This window comes from Lutjanus erythropterus, chromosome 12, assembly GCF_056507025.1.
Source record: "Lutjanus erythropterus isolate fLutEry1 chromosome 12, fLutEry1.hap2, whole genome shotgun sequence".
NCBI classification, from domain to species: domain Eukaryota; kingdom Metazoa; phylum Chordata; class Actinopteri; order Lutjaniformes; family Lutjanidae; genus Lutjanus; species Lutjanus erythropterus.
Genome location: NC_139328.1, coordinates 14624389 through 14645613, shown reverse-complemented (window position 1 = coordinate 14645613; position 21225 = coordinate 14624389). Strand labels below are relative to the sequence as shown.

At 39.5% G+C, this 21225-nt stretch overlaps 2 protein-coding genes across 3 annotated transcripts in view; one reads left to right on the top strand and one right to left on the bottom strand.

Annotated features, from left to right (window-relative positions):
* Positions 1-6507, bottom strand: part of sntg1 (syntrophin, gamma 1) — a 55525-nt gene extending 49018 nt beyond the window's left edge. Inside the window, exon 1 of one of the 2 annotated variants that reach the window (XM_084733038.1) lies at positions 5875-6507. The gene's annotated coding sequence lies outside the window, so the exon portion shown is untranslated. The remainder of the gene's footprint in view (positions 1-5874) is intronic. The other variant, XM_084733037.1, reaches the window with a different exon arrangement.
* Positions 6508-15812: 9305 nt separating this feature from the next.
* Positions 15813-18620, top strand: snai2 (snail family zinc finger 2). The gene is made up of 3 exons (XM_084733006.1): positions 15813-16062; positions 16232-16753; positions 17737-18620. The coding sequence occupies exons 1-3, from the start codon at positions 15984-15986 to the stop codon at positions 17916-17918; spliced, it is 783 nt and encodes a 260-aa protein (XP_084589132.1). The 5' UTR covers positions 15813-15983; the 3' UTR covers positions 17919-18620.
* The last annotated feature ends 2605 nt before the right edge of the window (positions 18621-21225 follow it).

Below are 21225 nucleotides of genomic sequence, written 5' to 3'. Positions count from 1 at the left end.
CCACCCAAGGGGTTCTACCAGAAGCCTTTTTATGTTCTATGGGTTCTATCAAGAACAAACTCAGGGGATTCTACTGAGAACATTTTGGTTTTCCATGGGCTTTATCTAGAACCCATTCAGGGGCTTCTAGAGAGAACCGTTTAACATTCCATGGGCTTTATCAAGAACACGCCAAGGGTGCTCTACTGAGAACATTTTTGTATACCAAAGGTTTTAACAAGAACCGACCCAGGGGATTATACCAGGCATTTTTTATTCAATTTTTTTTTTTAATCTAGAACCCCTCCAGGGGGTTCAACAGAGAACCTAATATTTGAGGAGTTTTAAGAGAGCATACTCGAGAGCATACTCTCGGGGTTCTTCTGGGAACCTGTCTATATTCAAAGGGCTTTACCATGAACCCTACTGAGAATATTTTCTTTCAAGGTTTTAATCTAGAACCCACCCAAGAGGTTCTACTGAGAACTGTTTTATATTATGGTACAAAAAACCCAGATGAAAGAGCTCTTCAGGGATTTCAACAATTCAACAAGAACTCTTAAATTTAAAAAAAAAGTTATTTGGATTTTTTAAGAAAAGGTTCATGATGGAGTCCTTGTTCTTACACAGAACCCTTTCATTAAAAAAGGATTCTTCAGAAGCAAATGGTTCTTGTTAGAACCTCAGCCCTTCAGGAAGAACCCTTTTGAAACCCTTATTTCTAAGAGAGAGATGTTATCTCTGATGGTTGTGTCACTTGTGTGTTAAGCAGCGTGCTTGTATCATAAATCATTGTGTATTATCTAACCTCTTATTGCTTTTCTTAGGGCAGTTATCACCTACGTGTAGCTTTCAGTGCGTCGTTCTGTGTTGCAGTCCTGAACCTCTAAATCAGATGGGCTGGTATATGAGGCGCATATAAATGAGAGTTGTGTCTTCTGTCTTCCCCCCGCCACGAGAGTTTGGTGTGCATTCGCTTCATTAGCCATCAGTCTTCACTAAGCCAGACTAATGGTTTTCTTGTTGCATGACAGTGACTCTGTGCCACAGACCAGCGATATTTTCTCCTGTACTCACTGACAGAGATATCTACAGTTTCTGTTATTTGTGCGCCTCATACATCACACTACAATGAAAGCATATGGCTTCTCCTCTGTGAATTCAACATCTGGAGCAGTTTGTATGGATGGTCGACCAAACAGTTGCTATAAAAGCCCCACAGAAGCAGCAGGAGTGATGCATTTCTCTCGCTGCTGCCGGGCTCTGGAGCTAGATTGTAATGAAGATGTCCAGCCTTACTGTGACAAACTGTAGCCTCTCGCAGCTGCCCTTTAGATAGAACAGAACAAACGCTGGAACAAACGATGTGTACCCTGTTCTTTACAAACATCTACAACATCCTGTTTCAGTTTTTAGCATTTCACTTTCCATAAACTCCTACACTCTTACAAATAAGGGCTCCAAAAGGGCTGAGGTTTGCTCCTGAAGCTTTCTTGAAAAGAGGGTTTGCCAGACAAAGGGTTCCATTAAAAACCCTCTTCATCTAAAAAACTCTTTTTGGAAGGAAGAGTTCTTCAAGTATTGATGAAATCTTTGAAGCACTCTTACATCAAGGTTTCTTTGTACCATAATATAAAAGTGTTCTAGATGGAACTGTAGGAATTTAAAACGGTTCTCTGTGTGTTCTGGACAAAATCCTTGGAATATAAAAGGGTCCTGGGTAGACCATCAATGGGTGGGTTCTAGATAGAACCCTTGGAATATAAAAAGGTTATTGATAGATCCCACTGAGTGTGTTTGAGTTAAAACCAGTGGAATTTTAAAGGGTTCTCTTATATAAATCCCTTGGAATATAAAGTGGTTCTCAGTGAAACCCCCTTGGTGGCCTCTAGAACTCTCTGTAGAACTCCCTGTGTTCTAGATAAAACCTTTGGAAATGAAAAGGGTCTAGGTAGAACTCCCTGGGTGGGTTCTTGTTAGCACCCTTAGAAGGTTGAAAGGTTCTGGATAAAACCCCCAGACAGGATTCAGAGTCGGATCAGAGGATTTATCTGTAGAACCTCTCATAGGTGGTGTAACCCTTTATGTTGGGTTCAAGGTAGAATCCTTTATAAGGCATTCTACCAGGGACCAAAAACCCTTTATGGTTCTAGTTAGCACTTTTATTTCTAAGAGTGTGGGATCTTCTCTGTCAAGTTTTTGGTGCATAATTTTCAGTGCAGAGCTCCTTTTTCTGGTCAAAATAGGTCAGTGAATAAAGCCACACATGGCATTAAAAAAAAAAGAAGAAGATGCTTCACTGCGTGCTGCAGTTGTAACCCTTGAATATTCATTCAGCTCGTATGCTCACATATCGAGCTACAGGCGGATGCTGCGGGAGTGAAACTGCACTTTGAATGTGTTAACATGCATTATTGATGTCAATGTGTACATTCACTGCTTCTAGTAATGCCCTAGGACAACATATCCCACTTGTGCGTTTCAAGACGTTTAACCAGCCCGGATTTTTTAAATGACCCACTGGGATCCGGTTGCAGGAGAAACAGCAGGTTATTGATTACTTAAGTAGGGAAGATAAAGTGTGGAGGAACTCTTTGAGGTGCAGTGCAGAGACATTGTTTCCAGATCTTGATTGATGCCTGTGTGCTTCAGATCATGACTGTGTGGGATGAAACTTTGTGACAGGCTCTTCTTTTCACTTGATGTAGACAGCGACATACTATGGAGGATTCAGACAAGTTGTCCCTGACTGTCTCTGTCTCTCCTTGTCTGACATATTGACCAGATGTGACTGACACCATTTCACTCAGGCCTGATTTTCTGCTTCTGTCACATGGCCAAACTACTCTTTGATTTAGGACATAAGCAGAAATAGGGGGGAGGGGACGCGTGTGCTAGGGCATAAAATTGTCAATGACATGTCAACGTCTTTCCGCCTGAAAGAAGTGAGACCTCCAGTACATCACAGAGATTGCTCCTGACCTATGACCGGCGAATGGACCAGCTCAGCTCGGATCAGCTCAATATGCATGCATGAGCTTGAGAATGCTTCCTGTGTGGATATATTTCACCCCAGTAAAAATGAACAGAACAGGCTTGTTAGATTCTGATATGTGTTGGCATTGTAGACAAGACAGGGGGACTTTTTATGGTCTGGTGATGTCCAGTAATTGACTCTTCCTGTGCTCCAATAACAGTTGAGCAAGATTGGTACCTAGCAGAATCTCTGTCAACTTTATACTTTCCTCTTTCCTGCACATAGGTGCTATGAGTTTGGCCCGCCAATGTTGAAAAACAAAATTCGAAGATTATTATAAGATATTGCTGGGGGACCTGTAAAAGTGACATATAGTCAAATCTTAAGTTAGTTACGTAGCTTCTTAGCTTTCTAGCTTTCAATTTTATAACATTAACTAACTTAAAGCTACCACAAGAGTTTTTAAGTGGTTATGATACAGCCTCAGTTTAATATTGATGCCTCCATATGTCCTACATAAGCAAATAAGACTTTCTGCAAGAAGATTGGTTATTTCTTAATGGCTGCCACCTGGTTGGATCCTCCTTAAAATCAGATGAAATAAGCCTGTGTTTACATTTTCCAAGGCTAAGTTACAATGAGAGGTACATAAGCTAGTTAAAAGGACGCAGGAGGAGATTTTTATTTTGGTAGTTTTATTTTTGATATTATATTTTGTGGTTATTTTGTAGTATTTTGTCCACAGCAGCCTCCATAATCAACAAAATATTAAAGTTCCTTGTAGTCGCTGTAAGTATTTGTGTCGCTTTTACAAGTCCTCCAGCAACATCTTTTCACCATCTTCAAAATCTGCCTTTCTTTTCAACAAAGACCTTGCGTGGTGAAGGTCTTTTCTGGATAATGGAGAGGGCAGCCACAAACCTTGTCAAGCTTTAGAAGGAGAAACACTCTGACTGATCCAATGTGGTTGAACTGATCAAGAAGCTTCCACTCTTTCCTAAATTGGACTCCCACTCAACCGTGACTTGACTTGTGACTTTGTTATCCCGCAGCACACTTCTGCAAAACCTCTCTTGTATTTGTAATTAGTTTATTTTCTGCTTTATTTCTCTCTGTCTTGTTTTATTTTTTATATAGTTTTCTTCAATGAGGCTATTGTTATATACCTCACATTACATGCCCTTTGCTACTATTTTCAGGTATGGTTTGCATACATGAAAATCAAAATTTCAAATTGAAATGAAAAAAAAGATAATGCATTCTAACCCAGTGAAGTCTGATTTGTGCATCTCAGTGGGCTTCTTTCTATAGATACAAACTGCACTGATTGTCTGTCACCTTGCAGCCGATGAGAAAAAACAAGCTGAACAGGTTTATAGTTGAAGAAGCAACATAAATTTGGTGAACCACTGGAGGGTTTCTGCAAGGACAATAAAGATCTCACTTGCTAAAAAACATAAAGTAGGGAACTAGACACATATTACTTGTGAATTCAAGTCCCACGACATGAAACAAATTACCATCTTAAGGATATAAATTAAGTTCTAGGGTAATTTTCAGCTGCAAAATGTGACCTATTCACATGAAAACTGCCAACAGAATATGACTACAAATATGTACAGCTGCAACTTATGACTCTTTTCATAAGCGGCTATTCTTTAGTCAATTTTCAGAATTTTTCCAGAGCTCAAAGTGATGTATTCAAAATGCTTTTTTTTGTTGGACCAAGAGAAAAGCACCAACAATTAGTTCATTATTGTTTGAAAGAAAATTGTTTTACATATAGTTGATAAGTGATTTATCATTTCATGCAAAAATGTCAAACATATGTTGGGTGCAGCATCTTAAGTGTAAGGATTTGTTGGTTTTTGTTGTCATTTATGATAGTAAATGAAGAGTCTTTGGGTTTTGGACTGTTAGCTGGACAAAAGAGGCAATTTGAAGACATCAGTTTGGGAAAGTGTGATGAGCATTTCTTGCAATCTTCTGAAACAGGAAGTAATACCTACAGTATTTCAAACAGATTGCTCCTGACCTGTGACCAGTGAATGGACCAGCTCAGCTCAATATGCATGTATAAGCTCCAGAAAGCTTCTGTTCAGTCTGATATCTACATCTTTCAACTGGCTTCTTTCTTTAGATACAAGCTGCACTGACTGTCTGTCACCTTGCAGCCCATGATGAGAAAAAACAAGCCTTGCCAGTTTATAGTTAAAGAAGCAACATAAATTTTGTGAAACACTGGAGGGTTTCTGCGAGGATAATAAAACACACTGGACCAGCAGCAGCTCAGCAGCAGCAGGCTGAGCTGAAACACTCCTCAGGTTTATCACAGATGGACACTGCCTTGATGCTTTTTTTTTCCCCAAGAAGAGGCTGCACATTTGTGACGTTTGAGACATAAAAATTGCCTATTCTTTGCTTCTAAAGTGGGCATATTGATGATTATTGGCATCCAGAGCAGAGGGAGTACTTTAAGGCTGCTGAATAGCAGCACTATGGATGAAAAGAGGTCTGCTGCCACTGCACTGGCTGGAGGAACTGCGGGTGCTGCTGCTTGTGTACCTGCACTGAGGCAATGTAAAGGTTCCTGCAAACCTACATTAATTCCCCCTGTAAATCACACAATATTGTGTGAAACGGTGTTTAATGATGAGGCCCATCATGAGAGAAGTACATCACTATCATCCAAATGTGTCTATTAGAGGATGTGATGCTTTATTATCCATCGGATCATATAGGTGATTGGTACATAAATCTTGGTGCGCAGCATTAAGGCGAATTACATCTCGAAAAAGTGCATTGTAAACGGATAAATGTGTCGTTTCATGGGTGTTAAGCAAAATAATTAACTACCTACGTTCGTCATGCACTGTAATATGAGGCACTTTAAGCGAAAAAAGGTCTGTGAGGCTTACCTGATTTTCTAGTAACAGGTGGTGATGTCTTATTAGATCCCTTTGGACTCCAATCCCCTCATGTGATGGTCTTTTTCTTATTTTAATTTATGCAACGGTTGCTAAAACATCTCTGCGAAATCACAATGTATCCCTTGTGGCAGTCAGCATCGCCCACACGGCATCCACTGGTCCACTATACTCTGAAGCGATGTGTGTGCAAATAAAACACCGAGAGAAAAATAGCCCGCACTCGCACACAAAATAAGATTTGTCCATATTTCCTGGGCAGCGTCGGTTTCAGGGATTCCTCTCCTCCGTCGACATCTCAGCTGGCAGAGGGTCCAGTTTCACAGCTCCTCCGCGTCCGCTCGTCTCCCCCTCCTCGCATCGTGCTGCTGCCAAAATGACTGAAGCTGGAAATCACATGCGGCTGGTTTAACGCGCGTCAATCGACTTCGTTTACCCAAGGCACCCGCACAACTCCGGATCCATAAATATTACATGATTCCTACTTTTTCTACTGTTTCCAGGGACGTGTAGCTGCTCTTTCCAGCATCGCGCTCCGGTTAAAGACGCGCAAACATCTGACAAAGCGTGTTTTTTATTTTTTTTCCTCCTTTTTCTGCCAATTACATTTGCGTGCACTGCGGTCCTCTGCGTGTGTGTGTATGACCATGTGCATGTGTGTGTGCGTGTATGTGTGTGTGTGTGTGAATCCACTCGGGATTCATCCCCAGGTTCACCCGCTTACAGATGAGATCTGCAGCAAAGAGACAAAAGAAAAGTGAATATTTGATTTGTTTCAACACATGTAGCTTCATACTTCAAAGTTGTTTTCACTTTAAACACAAGTGTGTGTGTGGACATGTATTACTTATGTTGTGGGGACATAAATCTTACATGGTCACTTGTAGGGACTTGTCTTCCTTATGGGGACAAAACGCAACTATCAGAGTGAAGACTTGAGTTGATCGCCTGCCATATTTGGTTGTGGTAAAGTTAGATCTAGATTAGGGCTGGTAAAGGTTAGGATTAGGTAAGGAATGGTTATCACACACATATATAAGTAGATGCTGCATTGGCCTTTGCCATATTTGTCTGTCCACTTACAGATGAAGTCTGTGCCAAAACGACAAAAGAAAAGAAATATTCGATTTGATTCAACACATGTTGCCCCATACTGCAAAGTTGTTTTAACTTTTATCACCAGTACGTCTGGGGACATGTATTACTCATGTTGTGGAGAAGAGAAATCTGTTCTCAATGGGGGTCTCAAACTCAAATTAGCTTGGGTTCTTTCAAAAAACTGTATTTGTAGTTTAGAAACTACAAAAAATAATTAAGCAAAAGAAAATAATTTTGTGGGCCGGACTATATTATATATTCAACATCATGTTGTAGGCCAGCAGGAGGGGCAGCGGGGGCAGTAAATGGTCCCCATAGACTGCCTGTTTGAGACTTCTGGTTACATAGGCTCATTTTTATAAATATATAAACATAGATACTGCACTGGCCTTTGGATCATACAGTAATGTCACCGCCATGTTGGATAGGGCAACACTGACCTGTGAACAATACATTTAAGTGTGTATTACTTACTCATGTTATGGGGACCTAAACCTGTTTAAACAGTCACCTGTGTGAACTCCCCATAAAGTAAATCATAAATTTCAGGGTAAAGACTTTAGATTAAGGTTAAGGAAAGGTTTAGGGTGAGGCAAGTAGAAGTTATCAAACACATATGCATATATATATATGTATATATGTATATGCATACGTAGGGCTTTGACAATAACCACATTACTGTGGTCATGGTGTCAACTGCAAGGTTGAGCTCATTACCATCATCATGAGACTTACCATTTTATTTTGAAGGGTCAATCTCGGGTTATTTCATTGTGTAATGCATTTGGGGTCGACTTGTGGATCTTTAAAAAAAAAAAGTCAGAAACACAGCCTCATTGCTTGGTCTTGAGATGCTGCAGTGTTTCTTAACCGACACACTGTAACCTGTACTGTACATTTATTGCCACAGTGTTTACTGCTCTTCTCAGCTGGCAGCATCGTCACTCATCTTCTGTTCGCTCTGACTCACTCACACAAACATGAACTGCCCTATTCCTTAAAGGAGCTTTGCTATACTTATGTATAGTATCCTTCAAAAAAGTCCAATAAAATGTAATTGTTTGGGCAGTATGCTGCAGGAAAATGTTGCGTTTTCAACACTGCAGAAAAAATCCATACCATCACAGCCCTATGTTTACATAGATGTGGTACTGGCCTTGAGTCATACGTCAGTCTTACAGCTATATTGGACAGGGCAAGACCGACCTGTGAACAAATACAACCGGGGAGCTGGGGTTTTTTCTGGATAAAAAGCACTGTAACATTTATTTCTCATCCTATTTCAGTGAGTTCTGTTATATTCAGTGGTTTATAATCTACGTGGAATAAGAAAAAAAAACTTTTATTATTACTCCATGTAAATCATAAACCCTATCATCCTATCATAATACACCTCATTCAAAACTGGTTGAGAAATGTAAAAAGTTATGGTGCTTTTTATCCAGAAAAAATACTACTCCACTGTTTACATGTAGGTCACTTTTTCCTTGTCCAATAGACAGCGACATTGATGTAACGCAACAACAAGCCGGATGGATCAATGCATTGTCCATGTATAATATGTCTGTGGTGTTTAGGGGCAGGGTTAGGGTAAGTCTGCAGGAAATTAATGTAAGTCAATGTAATCGCCTCTGAAGTAAGATGGAAACATGACTCTGTGTGTGTGTGTGTGTGTGTGTGTGTGTGTGTGTGTGTGTGTGTGTGTGTGTGAGTGTGTGGGTTACAAGTGGCATTTAAATGAAGACGAAGAAAAAAACATGGGTGGATTTTCTCAGTCTTGTACAGTCAGAATCTCATCATGACTCAGTTTGTGTTGTCAATGAACACACACTTGAATCTGCTCCACACACACACACACACACACACACACACACACACACAGTAGCCTACATATGTGTTCAGTCACTCTGTAGTATTTGGACTGTTTCCCTGAGGCCCTCGCGTGAGCAGCTGTGCGCGGGGCTGACCAGGTGCACCTCATTTCCCTGCTGTCATCGTGCCAGCTGAAGACTGTTTCCCCACATGATGCAGGTTGACTCCTCTGACGTGTCATGTTGCCTACCAACCTGAGCAGCACGTCATGCACAGCTCTTATTCATGAAGTGAGGAGCATGTGTTCACAGTCTCTTATTCTGAAAAGGTTGTTAATTAAAGGTCAGAACCTGTCTTCATATGGATCAGTGTTGTCCTGCCTGTCCTGCAGCCTATAGCTGTTCTCAGGGTTATCTGCTGACTCTCAATCACACTTCACGATACAACAGCAATCTCTGAGTGAGCCTTTCCATCCCTGTCCTCCCTAATGGCTTAACTGTGATCCATTAGCAAATCAAAGTTAATTCACGCCCAGATTATGGCTCTTGTATCGCCTCCAGGTCTCACCAGAGGCCTTGTAAGAGTGCCACATTTGATCATATTGTACCTTTAACCAATCTGACCTCCCTCTATCCCTCTAGCTGTCTCAGGGATGTCCAGATCCGATGCTAATTTGCTGGATCAGGATTGGCACAGGCTCTGAGCTTATTAAGTGTTTTTTAAATCAGTGATTCAGAGTGTCATGCTGTGACGCAGCACTGCCTGCAGCTGAAACTTAAAATTAAAGTACAAAATTTGTACAAAGTATTGGCCAACCTGTGGCTCATTCCTTTCCTGAAACTCACAACAAGAGCAATATCAGACTTGCAAACAGCATCTTGTCTACCAACTTCTGCCCTTGAATAGGCTAATCCATACTTGAGTTCTTCCATTTAAACACAACAGGTTGAACAATTCTTTTATACATCAGTCCGTGTGATGCTGTCTGATACTGTTGCTAAACTAAAATTAGATTCTCAGATTCAGATTCTAACTGAGATCTAAATCCAAAGGACATAATGTGACATATACTGTATATTTGTCATGACTATTTGATTTGTTCTGTACATTGTGGAAGTGTGCTCTCTATGTGTAATCTGTTTGTAATATCTTGAACGCAGCATATTGTATTGTTTCGTAAAGTATCATATTGTATCGTACTATGTATTGTATCATTTCGTATCAAACATAACATAACGTAACGTAACATAATGTAACATAATGTAATGTAACGTAATCTATCGCATTGTATCGCATGTCAGCCATGATGTAACTGATCCACAGTAAATACAATTCCTTTGTTTCTGGTATCAGATATATTATTTTAGCCATGATGGGTCTGCAGACCTAGTGCCCTCTTGGCACAGTCACTCTTTACAGTGATATATACAGATTTTAAATTAGGGGAAAGGCGAGCACTGTTACTGGTTCGGCACACAGCCTGAACTGAGGCTTCAACATGTTTTTTTGATCAACTTCTCACAATGAGTGATGGGATCCTATGTTACCAAAAATCCTCTTCAAAAATGGACATACTGGAAAGTCAGGTGATCTTCCTCAGGTAACCTTTGTCATCATAGTAACAGCAGTCAGATGACTTTTGTCATTACATTCAGGTTACCTTTGTTGTAGCTAACTTTCTTGTAATAATATAGTTAATGTTGTGAAACGGTTGCAGTTTGGTTTGGTTTAGGCACCAAAACTACTGGGTTTGGTTTAGGAAAAGATCATGGTTTGGGTTAAAATAAGTTGTCAGTTATGTCAGTTATGTAAACTTTACTTGTTGCGTTGGTAGATTACTAAAAAATCCACACACACACACACACACACACACACACACACACACACACACACACACACACACAACTGCAACCTTGAGTTGTGACAGAGAGATGGATAAGATGGTGAAGAAGTGTGACTATCTATGATGCTTGAACCGTTCAGCAAAGTTTTATAAAGCCAAAGTCAGTGTCTGTGTCCTGAACCCAACACTCCATTCTGGTGACCACTACTGAAGAAAGCTTAAGTCTACAGTACATGTGATGTCAGTTAAATACATAATGTACATTATGCACAATAACATTCACGTGTAAAATGACGCGCTCAGTTTAAGTTAATAATGACTAAATGGCGTGAAAAAAAATGCATTATGATAACATGCAGAAGGACTTAAGACATTAGCTTGGTATTTATACACTACTGGAGATATTAGGCTGAATATTTCTGAGCTTTTATCACAGGTTTAAAGAGGGCAGGGTTCAGTTGGAAAAAGGTGATGTCAATCAGGAATGAGCAACATTTGAATAAAAATGTAATAAAACAGTTGCATCTGATCAAACCACACCCACACAGTCTTGAAGATGCTGTTCTGGCAACATGTTTTGGTCTCCTGTACACTTTAATACACTATTTCTTTCTATTTTTCTGCACACTAAAAATACAGCAATAATGAAAAATATGACATGCACATAAAGACATTCACATAAATCTATGCAGACCTACTTAAATCAACATACATTCACATATTGTGGATTATAAGTAAACAAAAGCCTGTGCAGCAGAGGTGGAAGCTAAAAGCTTAAACAAAGAATGCTTCTAAAAACTCAAGGAAAGATAAGCAGGATTACATTAAATCAAAATAATGAGGAATGGAAAGGCAATTAAAAAACAAAGGCAAAAAAAGTAAAATAAACACAAATATATAATAATTACTCCTGATTCCAATTGTTCATCAGTCAACACTGTAAATTGGATGTTAAAAATGTTTGTTTAAGATGAGAGATGGACAATATGCAAGTTTGGATTCAACGAAACACCATGCAGATGAAATCTGAGCCACACTACTGGAACATAAAAGAAGACGACAATGTATAGACTGGACTGAGAAGCTGCTGCTGCCTCTCTTAAAGAAGCGAGCATTTCATCCTCTTACCTGAGCTTGACCAGAAATCAAAAGCATGTTCATGTTGTAATTGAACACATTTCTGCCGGTGTTACACCATCCTGCTGTGACACAATGCAGGGCCAGGGATACACAGCTTCCTCCCTGTGTTAATTAATTTCGAGCTCATAAACTCCAGCCTCTGCTTTTCAGAATTAGTGATATGATTTGAGTCGGCACACCGTGCTTTCACTCCCTCTCCGCTGCTGTCAGTAGAGGAGCAGCAGCATCCACATGCTCTGAATGCAGAGAACAGTACTGGAGCATGAAAACCACGAGAAGGCATTTTACACCTGGCCATGCATGGTCTGCTCTGCTCCTCTTGGATGAGGCTGGGGTCGGTGGGTGATATTGATTTCAAAGCATTATCTTTTTTCATGGTGCACTATGTTTTTCTGCTGGATCACCACCATTCCTCACCCATCCTACTGGCCATACAGAGCACTACTGAATGTGTGACAGTAGCCTGGAGTTATTATGCGCAGATAACCTTCCCTTCCCTTTATAATCCAAGCAGGCACAAAGGGAAACTATTCATGATCTGCAATTATGTTTTCTAGATAAGATAAGCGCTCACAATTAACTTAAGGCTTGCCCCAGACATAAGGAGCTTTTCATATCTGCTGACCTAGCCAATCAAACTGCTCCAGGAGCTGCTTTTCAATATCACCATAGCTAAGCCTTTGCCTTTGTGTGGTTCTTTTTTTTTCCCTCTGTCTTGTTACTTTTAGACGTTCAGCTCACTCGCGCCCCCCTCTCAGAAGAGCTGAGTTGAACACAAGGGGGCGTAGGCTGCTAAGTTTGCCTCTCCTTGTCCAATCCAGAAACAGCAGCAACAGCAGAAGCAGCAAGGATAAATTTGATTATGGTGTCATGTCTGACCTTGAGAGGGAACTACACTTAAATTTACATTTCAAGGAGGAATGCCTTATTGCATTATTGGCAAGGAAATGTGTGGCTTTCTCCACACACAGCTGCATTAGGAGCTACCGTCCTTTGGCCGAGCAACAGAATGGAGAAGATGTGGATGGCAGCATGGAGGCTCGTCCAGCTGTTGGATCATGAAGACACAAAGCTGTCTGTTCTTCAAGAGAGTGTTTGTTTGTTTGTTTGTAGCTTCTGCAAAGCAACGACTATTCTTCCCGGGGTCTACACATGATGGCAATATAAAAATACACACTGACATTACTCATCACAATCCACTAACATGACACAACATAGTGCATGTTTACTGTCAATAAATCAAAAATAAATGGAACAATTCAAATAAACATAAAGAAAATAGACCGTCTTCGACTGAATCTTTCATAATCAGACAACAGATAACAGATAAATATCATCATTTAACACAGAATACCCATTGAAATCTCAAAGAATAGTTATTAATTATTACCATTTTTGACTCTTTTAGCATTTTTAAATCATAATTTGTTGTCTAATATGATTTAGGAATTAACTCCATTCTTGTTTTACTCTGTATGTTATCATACATTGAACTGATGTGATTTTGGTATAATAAATACTCCAGCAGAGTGCCTTGTTGAAGATTTGTGTGTATTTGTACTAGAGTCTGATCAATATTTCGGTTGACCAATATTATTGACATTTCACAGCTCTATTGATTTATATTGGTATTGGCATACATTGTCCAATATGTGCGGATAAGAAAACTTTTTTGCAGAATTGAATGCCAATTGTTTCAATTTAATTATTTTTCTTAATTCAGGTTTAATACATATGTATATTTTTGCTCTATTTGTGTTTTTTTAATCTATATTTATTTTCTAATAATCTAAACTTATTTTGTTTTTATTACACTTCTAATGAAAACCATTAATTAGAATAGCAAGCTGTTTTTCACTTCAAATCAAGAGAGGCAGTCGTGCATTTTAGTAAAATTTGTTCTCAACCCAGAAGAAAGAGATACATGTGCCACTTTATTCTGGACCAGTTGCAGTTTTCTTGTATTACCTAACAAAGTGTTGGACCAGACTACTGAGTAATAATCCAGATGAGACAAAACCAAAGTTTGAATTATTTGTTTGTTTATTGTGGCAGATATTTCGCACATCTTTTAATTACAGATAAAAAACGTTGCTCATTTCAGTTCCCACTCTCTGATGTGTTTTGTCCCATTTTCTGTCCATGATAACTGCCAAAAGTTTGGCTGCTTCTACCTGCTTTATTAACACCTTTTTCCTAATAACATATAACTTTGAACCTAAAGAGGAGTTTGTTCCTATTATATTATTATTACATTTTGATATATAGAATGCGTATAAGCCAACATACACACAATAAACCTTCAGTCAAACCATTATGATGATGATTAGGAGTGCTGGCTGGTGTTGGTGGGTGTATTCTCCAATTCAAATATGCCACCCATACAGGATAATCAAGTCCCCAGAGGTTTGTAACACAACAATCATCACTCGCACCGTGCACACTCACTGTGCAGTGATTGCATTAGCAATGGCATTTTAAATATTCCTGTCTGTCTCTCCCCACAGCTCTTGCTCTTTTTCATGTCCTTACACTTCACACTTTCATGATCTCTCTGTAAATACAGGAGCATTTTTCAAATGAAGCTCTGCACAGTTTGGTTATTTTTAGTTTAGTGTGGAGTTTTAGGTGTAGTTTGCAGAGGACCAGAGGTATGGACTGACAATACGGCAAAAATGTTATTATCTGAGTCTATTTTCAAAGGGACTTTAAGCCAGGAGTTGCTATTAGAAATGTTAAACACTGAACATCCTAAACTGCTGATTAATTGAGTCTAAAATCCATTTTAAACTGTACTGTTATTTTCCACTTGTGATATGTCTCCATTTATTGCATCTTATCTGTTTAACCAATATTATTGAAAAATATACATTTTTCTAGGTTTAAGTTAGGCTAGTCTTTAGCTTCTGAGGGTTTCTGGTTTGTCTAACTGAATAATGCATTTAAAAATCTAGACATTAGTAAACTTATTTTAAATATTAATTGCTTTTATCACACAGCTTTGTGAAATGCTCGATTCTGATTGGTCAGTTACAGTGTTCTAAGGTGTGTTATTTCTGAATAGCAGACTGTTGCCATGAAGAACAGACTGTTGCTATCAACACAGTTGTGATCATAAACTCTGGAGGACCAATAAAATATTTTTAAATCAATAAAATATTTTTAAAATTAATACTTTTTGTCAAAATATTGATTTTTTTTAGTGAGTAGACATGTAGGGAGGGATCATGTACAGTGAGCAGGTCACCTTACATACTGTCTGGGCTCTCAGTAGCTTATCAGGGTGTCTGATATGATGTCTTACATGTATTTTACACGGTTTTGTGATTAAAGTTAAACTAAGCTAAACCAAAGTAAACTTTTAGGCTCGGTTGCATCACCAAGGATCAGTTTAAGGTTTTGTTAATTTTTTAGTTATAGCAAACAATGTAATGTGTTGTTAACTTTTTAGCTGGTTAGCAAACAACATAAGGGTTTATCAGTTGTTTAGCTAACTGGCAAACAATGTCATTTTTTGTTAACTTTTTAGCTGGCTAGCAAATAATGTACTTTCTAGGTCCCAACAGGTCCCAATTTAGTTATTTACTTGTTTATTTATTTATTTTATTTTATTGATTTATTAATCAATATTTATTTTTCCTCATGCAACGGAGCACTTCTTAATTTTGAATCTGGATTTACTAGTTTTAAACCTAGTTTTGAGAAATTCTTATTAAAATTAATCTAAATTCACCTTTTAGAGTTTTAGTTTCCTCTGTTGCTGCTGCTCTTCTTGTCACTCGTGTTAACAATCAGTGCCAACTGTATGATGCCATGTAGGCTACACTTGCATCCTTGAAACAAACAGCAGTCTAACACAAGGCACCTGTCTGACTGGAGTCAATGGCACTAACCCAGCCCCTCAGGGGGGTTGTGCGCTCTTACAGGCTGGAAGCGCATTTTTAAAGCTCCGAGATTTAATTGGTTTGAGCTCCCAGCATATGTAGATGGCAGTAGTAGTGGCTCCTCCCATGCACCTGATAGGGAGTATTTACAGCTCTTTACAGCTACTCACTGCACTGTTTCCAAGAGCGCAGCACTGCACCATGACACTCCACTGGACTTAAGCAATAAGGATTTCCGTCTTCACACAGTGAAACTGACGCTCTCGGCTAATATTTACCAAGAGAAACAAAGTTTACAAAAAGTTGTCCACTTGTTCTCCAAGATGCCACGCTCGTTTCTGGTCAAGAAACACATAAACTCCGCTAAGAAGCCAAATTATAGTGAGCTGGAGAGCCCAACAGGTAAAGTTTCCGAAGTAAATGAACTGCTCGCAAACTTTTACAAAGTTATTTCTTACATGCAGTCGCGCTTGCAGAAGTTCTTGTTTGCTTTTATAGATCTGTGCTCCTCGCTCAAACTTTGGCAGGCAGCATGTGATCATTCATTTCTTTTCGCTGTCTTTATTTTCAGTGTTCTTCACGCCGCACATCTACAGGGGCCTCCCTCTGCCCGTCATCCCCCAGCCGGAGATCCTGAGCCCGGCCGCCTACAGCCCCATCACCGTGTGGACTACCAGCAACTTGCCGCTGTCTCCGCTCCCCAGTGACCTCTCCCCCATCTCTGGATACCCCTCATCGCTCTCCGACACCTCCTCCAAAGACCACAGCGGCTCTGAGAGCCCGAGGAGTGATGAAGACGAGCAGATGCTGCCCAAGCTGACGGACCCTCACGGGGTGGAGGCAGAGAAATTCCAATGTAGTTTGTGTAGCAAGTCCTACTCCACGTACTCTGGACTGCTCAAGCATAAACAGCTGCACTGCGACGCCCAGACGAGGAAATCCTTCAGTTGTAAATACTGCGAGAAGGAGTACGTGAGCCTGGGAGCTCTCAAAATGCACATCAGGACTCACACCTTGCCGTGTGTTTGCAAAATATGCGGGAAAGCTTTCTCCAGACCGTGGCTGCTCCAGGGACACATCAGGACGCACACCGGTGAGTGGATGGGCACTGACAGAGGGGCCCTGTGAGTGACGAGGCTGAATGGTTGTAGTGGGCTTTAGCAGGCTCAGACTAATTGTGTTCAACCTCGTTCATGATTTAACACCCTTTACAGCTACAGTAGACCCCGTCACTCAGCTCTATTAACTCAGCTCCATTAACCATTAGAAGGCTGTTACACTGTAAAAACTAAAAAAAAAAAAAAGTTGAGAAAACAAACAGATGTTTGAGATTTGAGTACAACCCAAACTCTTAAGTTCTGAAAAAGTTTTACCAGCTACTGATGTTTTGTTGGAATAAGTTACTTGTCTTATTTAGATCAACTTGAATCTTTAAGTTTTAGACATCCCCTTTCCAAAAAGAAACAGACTTTTAACTTTAATGTTTTCTCAATATAATTCTGTTTCCTTGAGTTTTAGAAAAAAAAAAAAACAACAACATCACACTCTTAGGTGTGTCAAAAGTTTCATCAACTAATAATGTTTTGTTGAGATAATTTACTTGTTTTATTTAGATAATCTTGAATTTTTGAGTTTTAGACACCACAAAAAAGTTGCATTTCAAAAATTAAGTGAAAGTGAATAATGGATGATCATTTCATATTCCAAACTGCAATCACTTAATTTTCAACTAAAACCTTTGATTCAAAACTAAACTTTTCAAAGTGTGTATCTAAAACTGAAAACTCAAAGATTTAAATTTATGTAAAGAAGTTTATCTAAAGAAGAGCTTGGTTTGAAAACTCAAAAGGTTTTCTCAACTTTTTTTGCAGTGTACATGTTGTAGGGTTGCTTTTTATGAAAAGTATTGCTCTTTCTGACAAATGTCATGTTACAATCACCTCAGCAGAGTGATTTTCTTTAAAATACCAGCATGAAATAGCAGGCCAACGCTCCTCTGTAGCACCATTTCTATTCAAATATGTCCGTGTGTGCTATCTCTGACAGTGTCTTCTTTCTCATTTCTTCCCCTGACAGGAGAGAAGCCATTCTCCTGCCCTCACTGCAACAGAGCTTTCGCAGACAGGTCCAATCTCAGGGCTCACCTACAGACCCATTCGGATGTGAAAAAATACCAATGCAAGAACTGCTCCAAAACCTTCTCCAGGATGTCTCTTCTGCACAAGCATGAGGAATCTGGTTGTTGTGTAGCACACTGAACTGAACTGGGATACTTTTCCACCAGCAGAAAGAAAAAAAAAACCCTCCTCTGTTGCTTCTTTATTTTTTTTTTTCCAGGAGAACTGTCAGGGAATCACATCGAGGGGACTTTTTTTTTTTAATTTTCTACGAGCGGTCGATTTCATTTCAGAGTGAGAAATAGCTCTCACGTGCTTCTCGTTTCAAGCAGTGTTTCTGTGATTGCAATCAGTGTCGAGCTTTGTCATGCCATGTACTCAACCTACCTGTGCTATTCATGCACTTTTCTGCATGTCTAGAATGTTTTATATGCCTTCACAATGTTATCTGCAGTGTTTGTACCAATGTCCTCCACTTTTTTTTATACGAACCACACAAACGATACCAAAAAGGCGCATTATGAGCGATAACTAGAGGAATACTGAAGCCATTGTTACTTAGGGAACAAGTGCAAACTTTAGTTTTTAGGGTGAAATTATTATAACTTTTGCACATCAGTCATTAGAAACAGTTTGCCAGCACTCAAACAGTTTTTCTCAAGTGCCTCAGTTTTATTTGGCAATAATATGTATGTTTCCTTTTTATATTTTTATATATTGAATGTAAGCGTGACTGAGATGATTGTATATTAACAGTGGAAAACTGTGATGCTGAATGATTTTTGATATTTTCATATTCTCATGACACTTTTAAAAAATAAAGTTTCATGAAGTTTTGTATAATTTCCTGGCATCTTTCAACCTGCTTTTTCATCTGTGAAGCCCTTCTGTTCTGCTTCTGTCACACAGCTTCAAACGGAATAACTTGCACCAAAAAAAAGTAAATGATATTTAATCCAGCTTGCACCATCTCATGTTATGGAGATGAGCAGCGAGGAGAGAGGTGACTCAGCTCTGATTCAGGCCTCAACCTGTTCCCTGTGAACCTGTCCAGACATCAAACAATCTTGAAATTTAACACATACTAGCTATATTGATCTGCACTCACTTGTTATACCCTTTGAGGGGCCGTGACGTCCTCTTTTTACCCAAGTGTTTGTAAAGTTTAAATGTGAGGGCATTGGTCTTTTTAGGCCTAATTCTGAAACTCATGTCATTGACAGAGTTTGGAGGGTTACTTTAACAATGTACTCCAATACAATTCGGCCTACTAATAACCTGCTGGAAAATACAGCCTGTAACCTAATACAATCTTATAATAATGTAACCTGATTACTTTCTATTGCTTTTAGATTAGCTCATTTCAGTTTTAGTTTAGCCTGTATAGCTAACAGAAGCAGTTGGACTGTATAACCAACATTAGCAATTTCTCCATGTCGCTAACGTTAGTGGTTGGTCTGTATAAAATAATGTTGAAATTTGGTTAATTAACTGTTTGTCCAGATATTCCTACCTTTGTTATGTGTGTCTGCACATTAAGACTAGTAGCAGTAATCAGCATTTTAATGTTACCATTAGGTATGATATTCACACTTAAAACTAAAATGTCAAGTAAACTGACATAAACTTATTCTGGGACTAATTGTGTTATACACACATCATCCTGGTCACCAGCGTCTCCACCTACAGTCCCAAATATTCTCTAATAATAACAGGTTACCAGTTGACAGGTTAGGAAGTTAGCTGTTTTTCAGCATAGCTAACGTTAGTGGTTGGTCTTTCTGACTATCCTTAGCGGCTGGTCTGTATAGCTAATGTTAACAGTTGATCTGTATACCTACCATTTGTGGTTGGTCTGTCTAGTTAGCATTAGCAGTTGTCTGCATTGCTAACATTAGCAGTTGGTCTGTATAGCTAAGATTAACGGTTGGTCCGTGTAGCTAACATTAGCAGTTGGTCTTTCTAGTGAGCATTAGCAGTTGTCTGTGTAGCTAACGTTAGTGGTTCATCTGTATGGCTAAGATTAATGGTTGTTCTTTATACCTATCATTAGCGGCTGGTCTGTAAAGCAAACATTAGCAGTTGGTCTGTGTAGCTAACATTAGTGGTTGGTCTGTATGAAATAATACTGAAATTCCCACATGATGAAGCTTCTTCTTTTTTTTCAATAGAGAGAAAATAATGATTTGAAGATTAGCTGGCTTCACATGAGACCAGAGAGGTGTGGTGAGACACTTCATGCAATAATAGAATACAGTTACCTTTTTTTTTGGTATCCTGAATACATAACCCTGTTAAATGTAATCTGTTACTCCCTGAGCCATCAGCTGGAGGAAAATGATTCTTTTTTAATCTTCCTGCAATCACAACAATCTCTGCAGGGGCACAGGACACTCAGATCTCTAGATTTTAATATGTTTCCACAAAAAGCTCAAATTTGCATTTGCTTTGACAACCTCCTTGAAATTCTGGGATGCTTGCCATCAAGGATTAAATAGACCTCCTCGGGCTACATTTTGTTGTCTTTTACCATATGCTGTCTACTTGCAGCAGATCGAGATTAGAACCCTCAAAAAGTGCAACGCCTCGAGGGATATACAGTCAAAAGTTGAACTCTTTCTAACAAACCCCACAGTGTGCTCCCATTTGCCCCAACGCCCAAAAGCTGCTGACCTGAGAGATGTGATCCGACAAATAGACACTTGTTTTTCTCGCTGTGAGGGGCTGAACTTCCCTGTAGGTAGATTCTCCTCGCGGTGAGTCATCATCAAGCTATTCCAGGTGCTTGCCGCCGCAGCACTTTGGATTGGGCCAGGTGGCTTCGGGGCTCTTCAACTTGTTTCTCGCTGAAAAGCAGGTGCAACCGGGAGGAGACATAAACCACAGCAACAGGTCCAGTGATACTGCAGAAACCTCTCTAATAACCTAATGGGGAAGCAGCAGGTCCTTTTTATTCCAATCATTTGCCTCATAAAAGGAAAGTGGCATCGAGAGGGCACTCTAAACCGAGATAGTGAAGCTGTTTGTCCTCAATATTCTTTGGAGAATCTAATATCTTTCATTCCATAGGCAACACTTTATCACACTGGTGTCAGAGAGGAGCAAAAACAATGAATGCACAATGCCAATTAGCTTAATAATCTTGCAAGATTTCCCTTTTTACAACAACAATTAACCGCATGACTGATTTCTCAGATAACAACAACGTGTTAAATGCTTTCCCCTCCAACATGAATATTTGATTTAGCCGTTGTGATGATAGTGGGAGGAGAAGGGGGAGGAGAAGGAGCAGGATCTCATTTGTTTTAAAGCATATGGCTATTAGAGGATGTGTTGGAGAATGTGAGATCAAATATTTGTTAGGTGTGGAGACTGTTAACAGTCACACTGCTTGTGTTTAAGTTGCCCGCAGACGCCAAACACAGGTAGATACTCTGAGGGTGTTTTT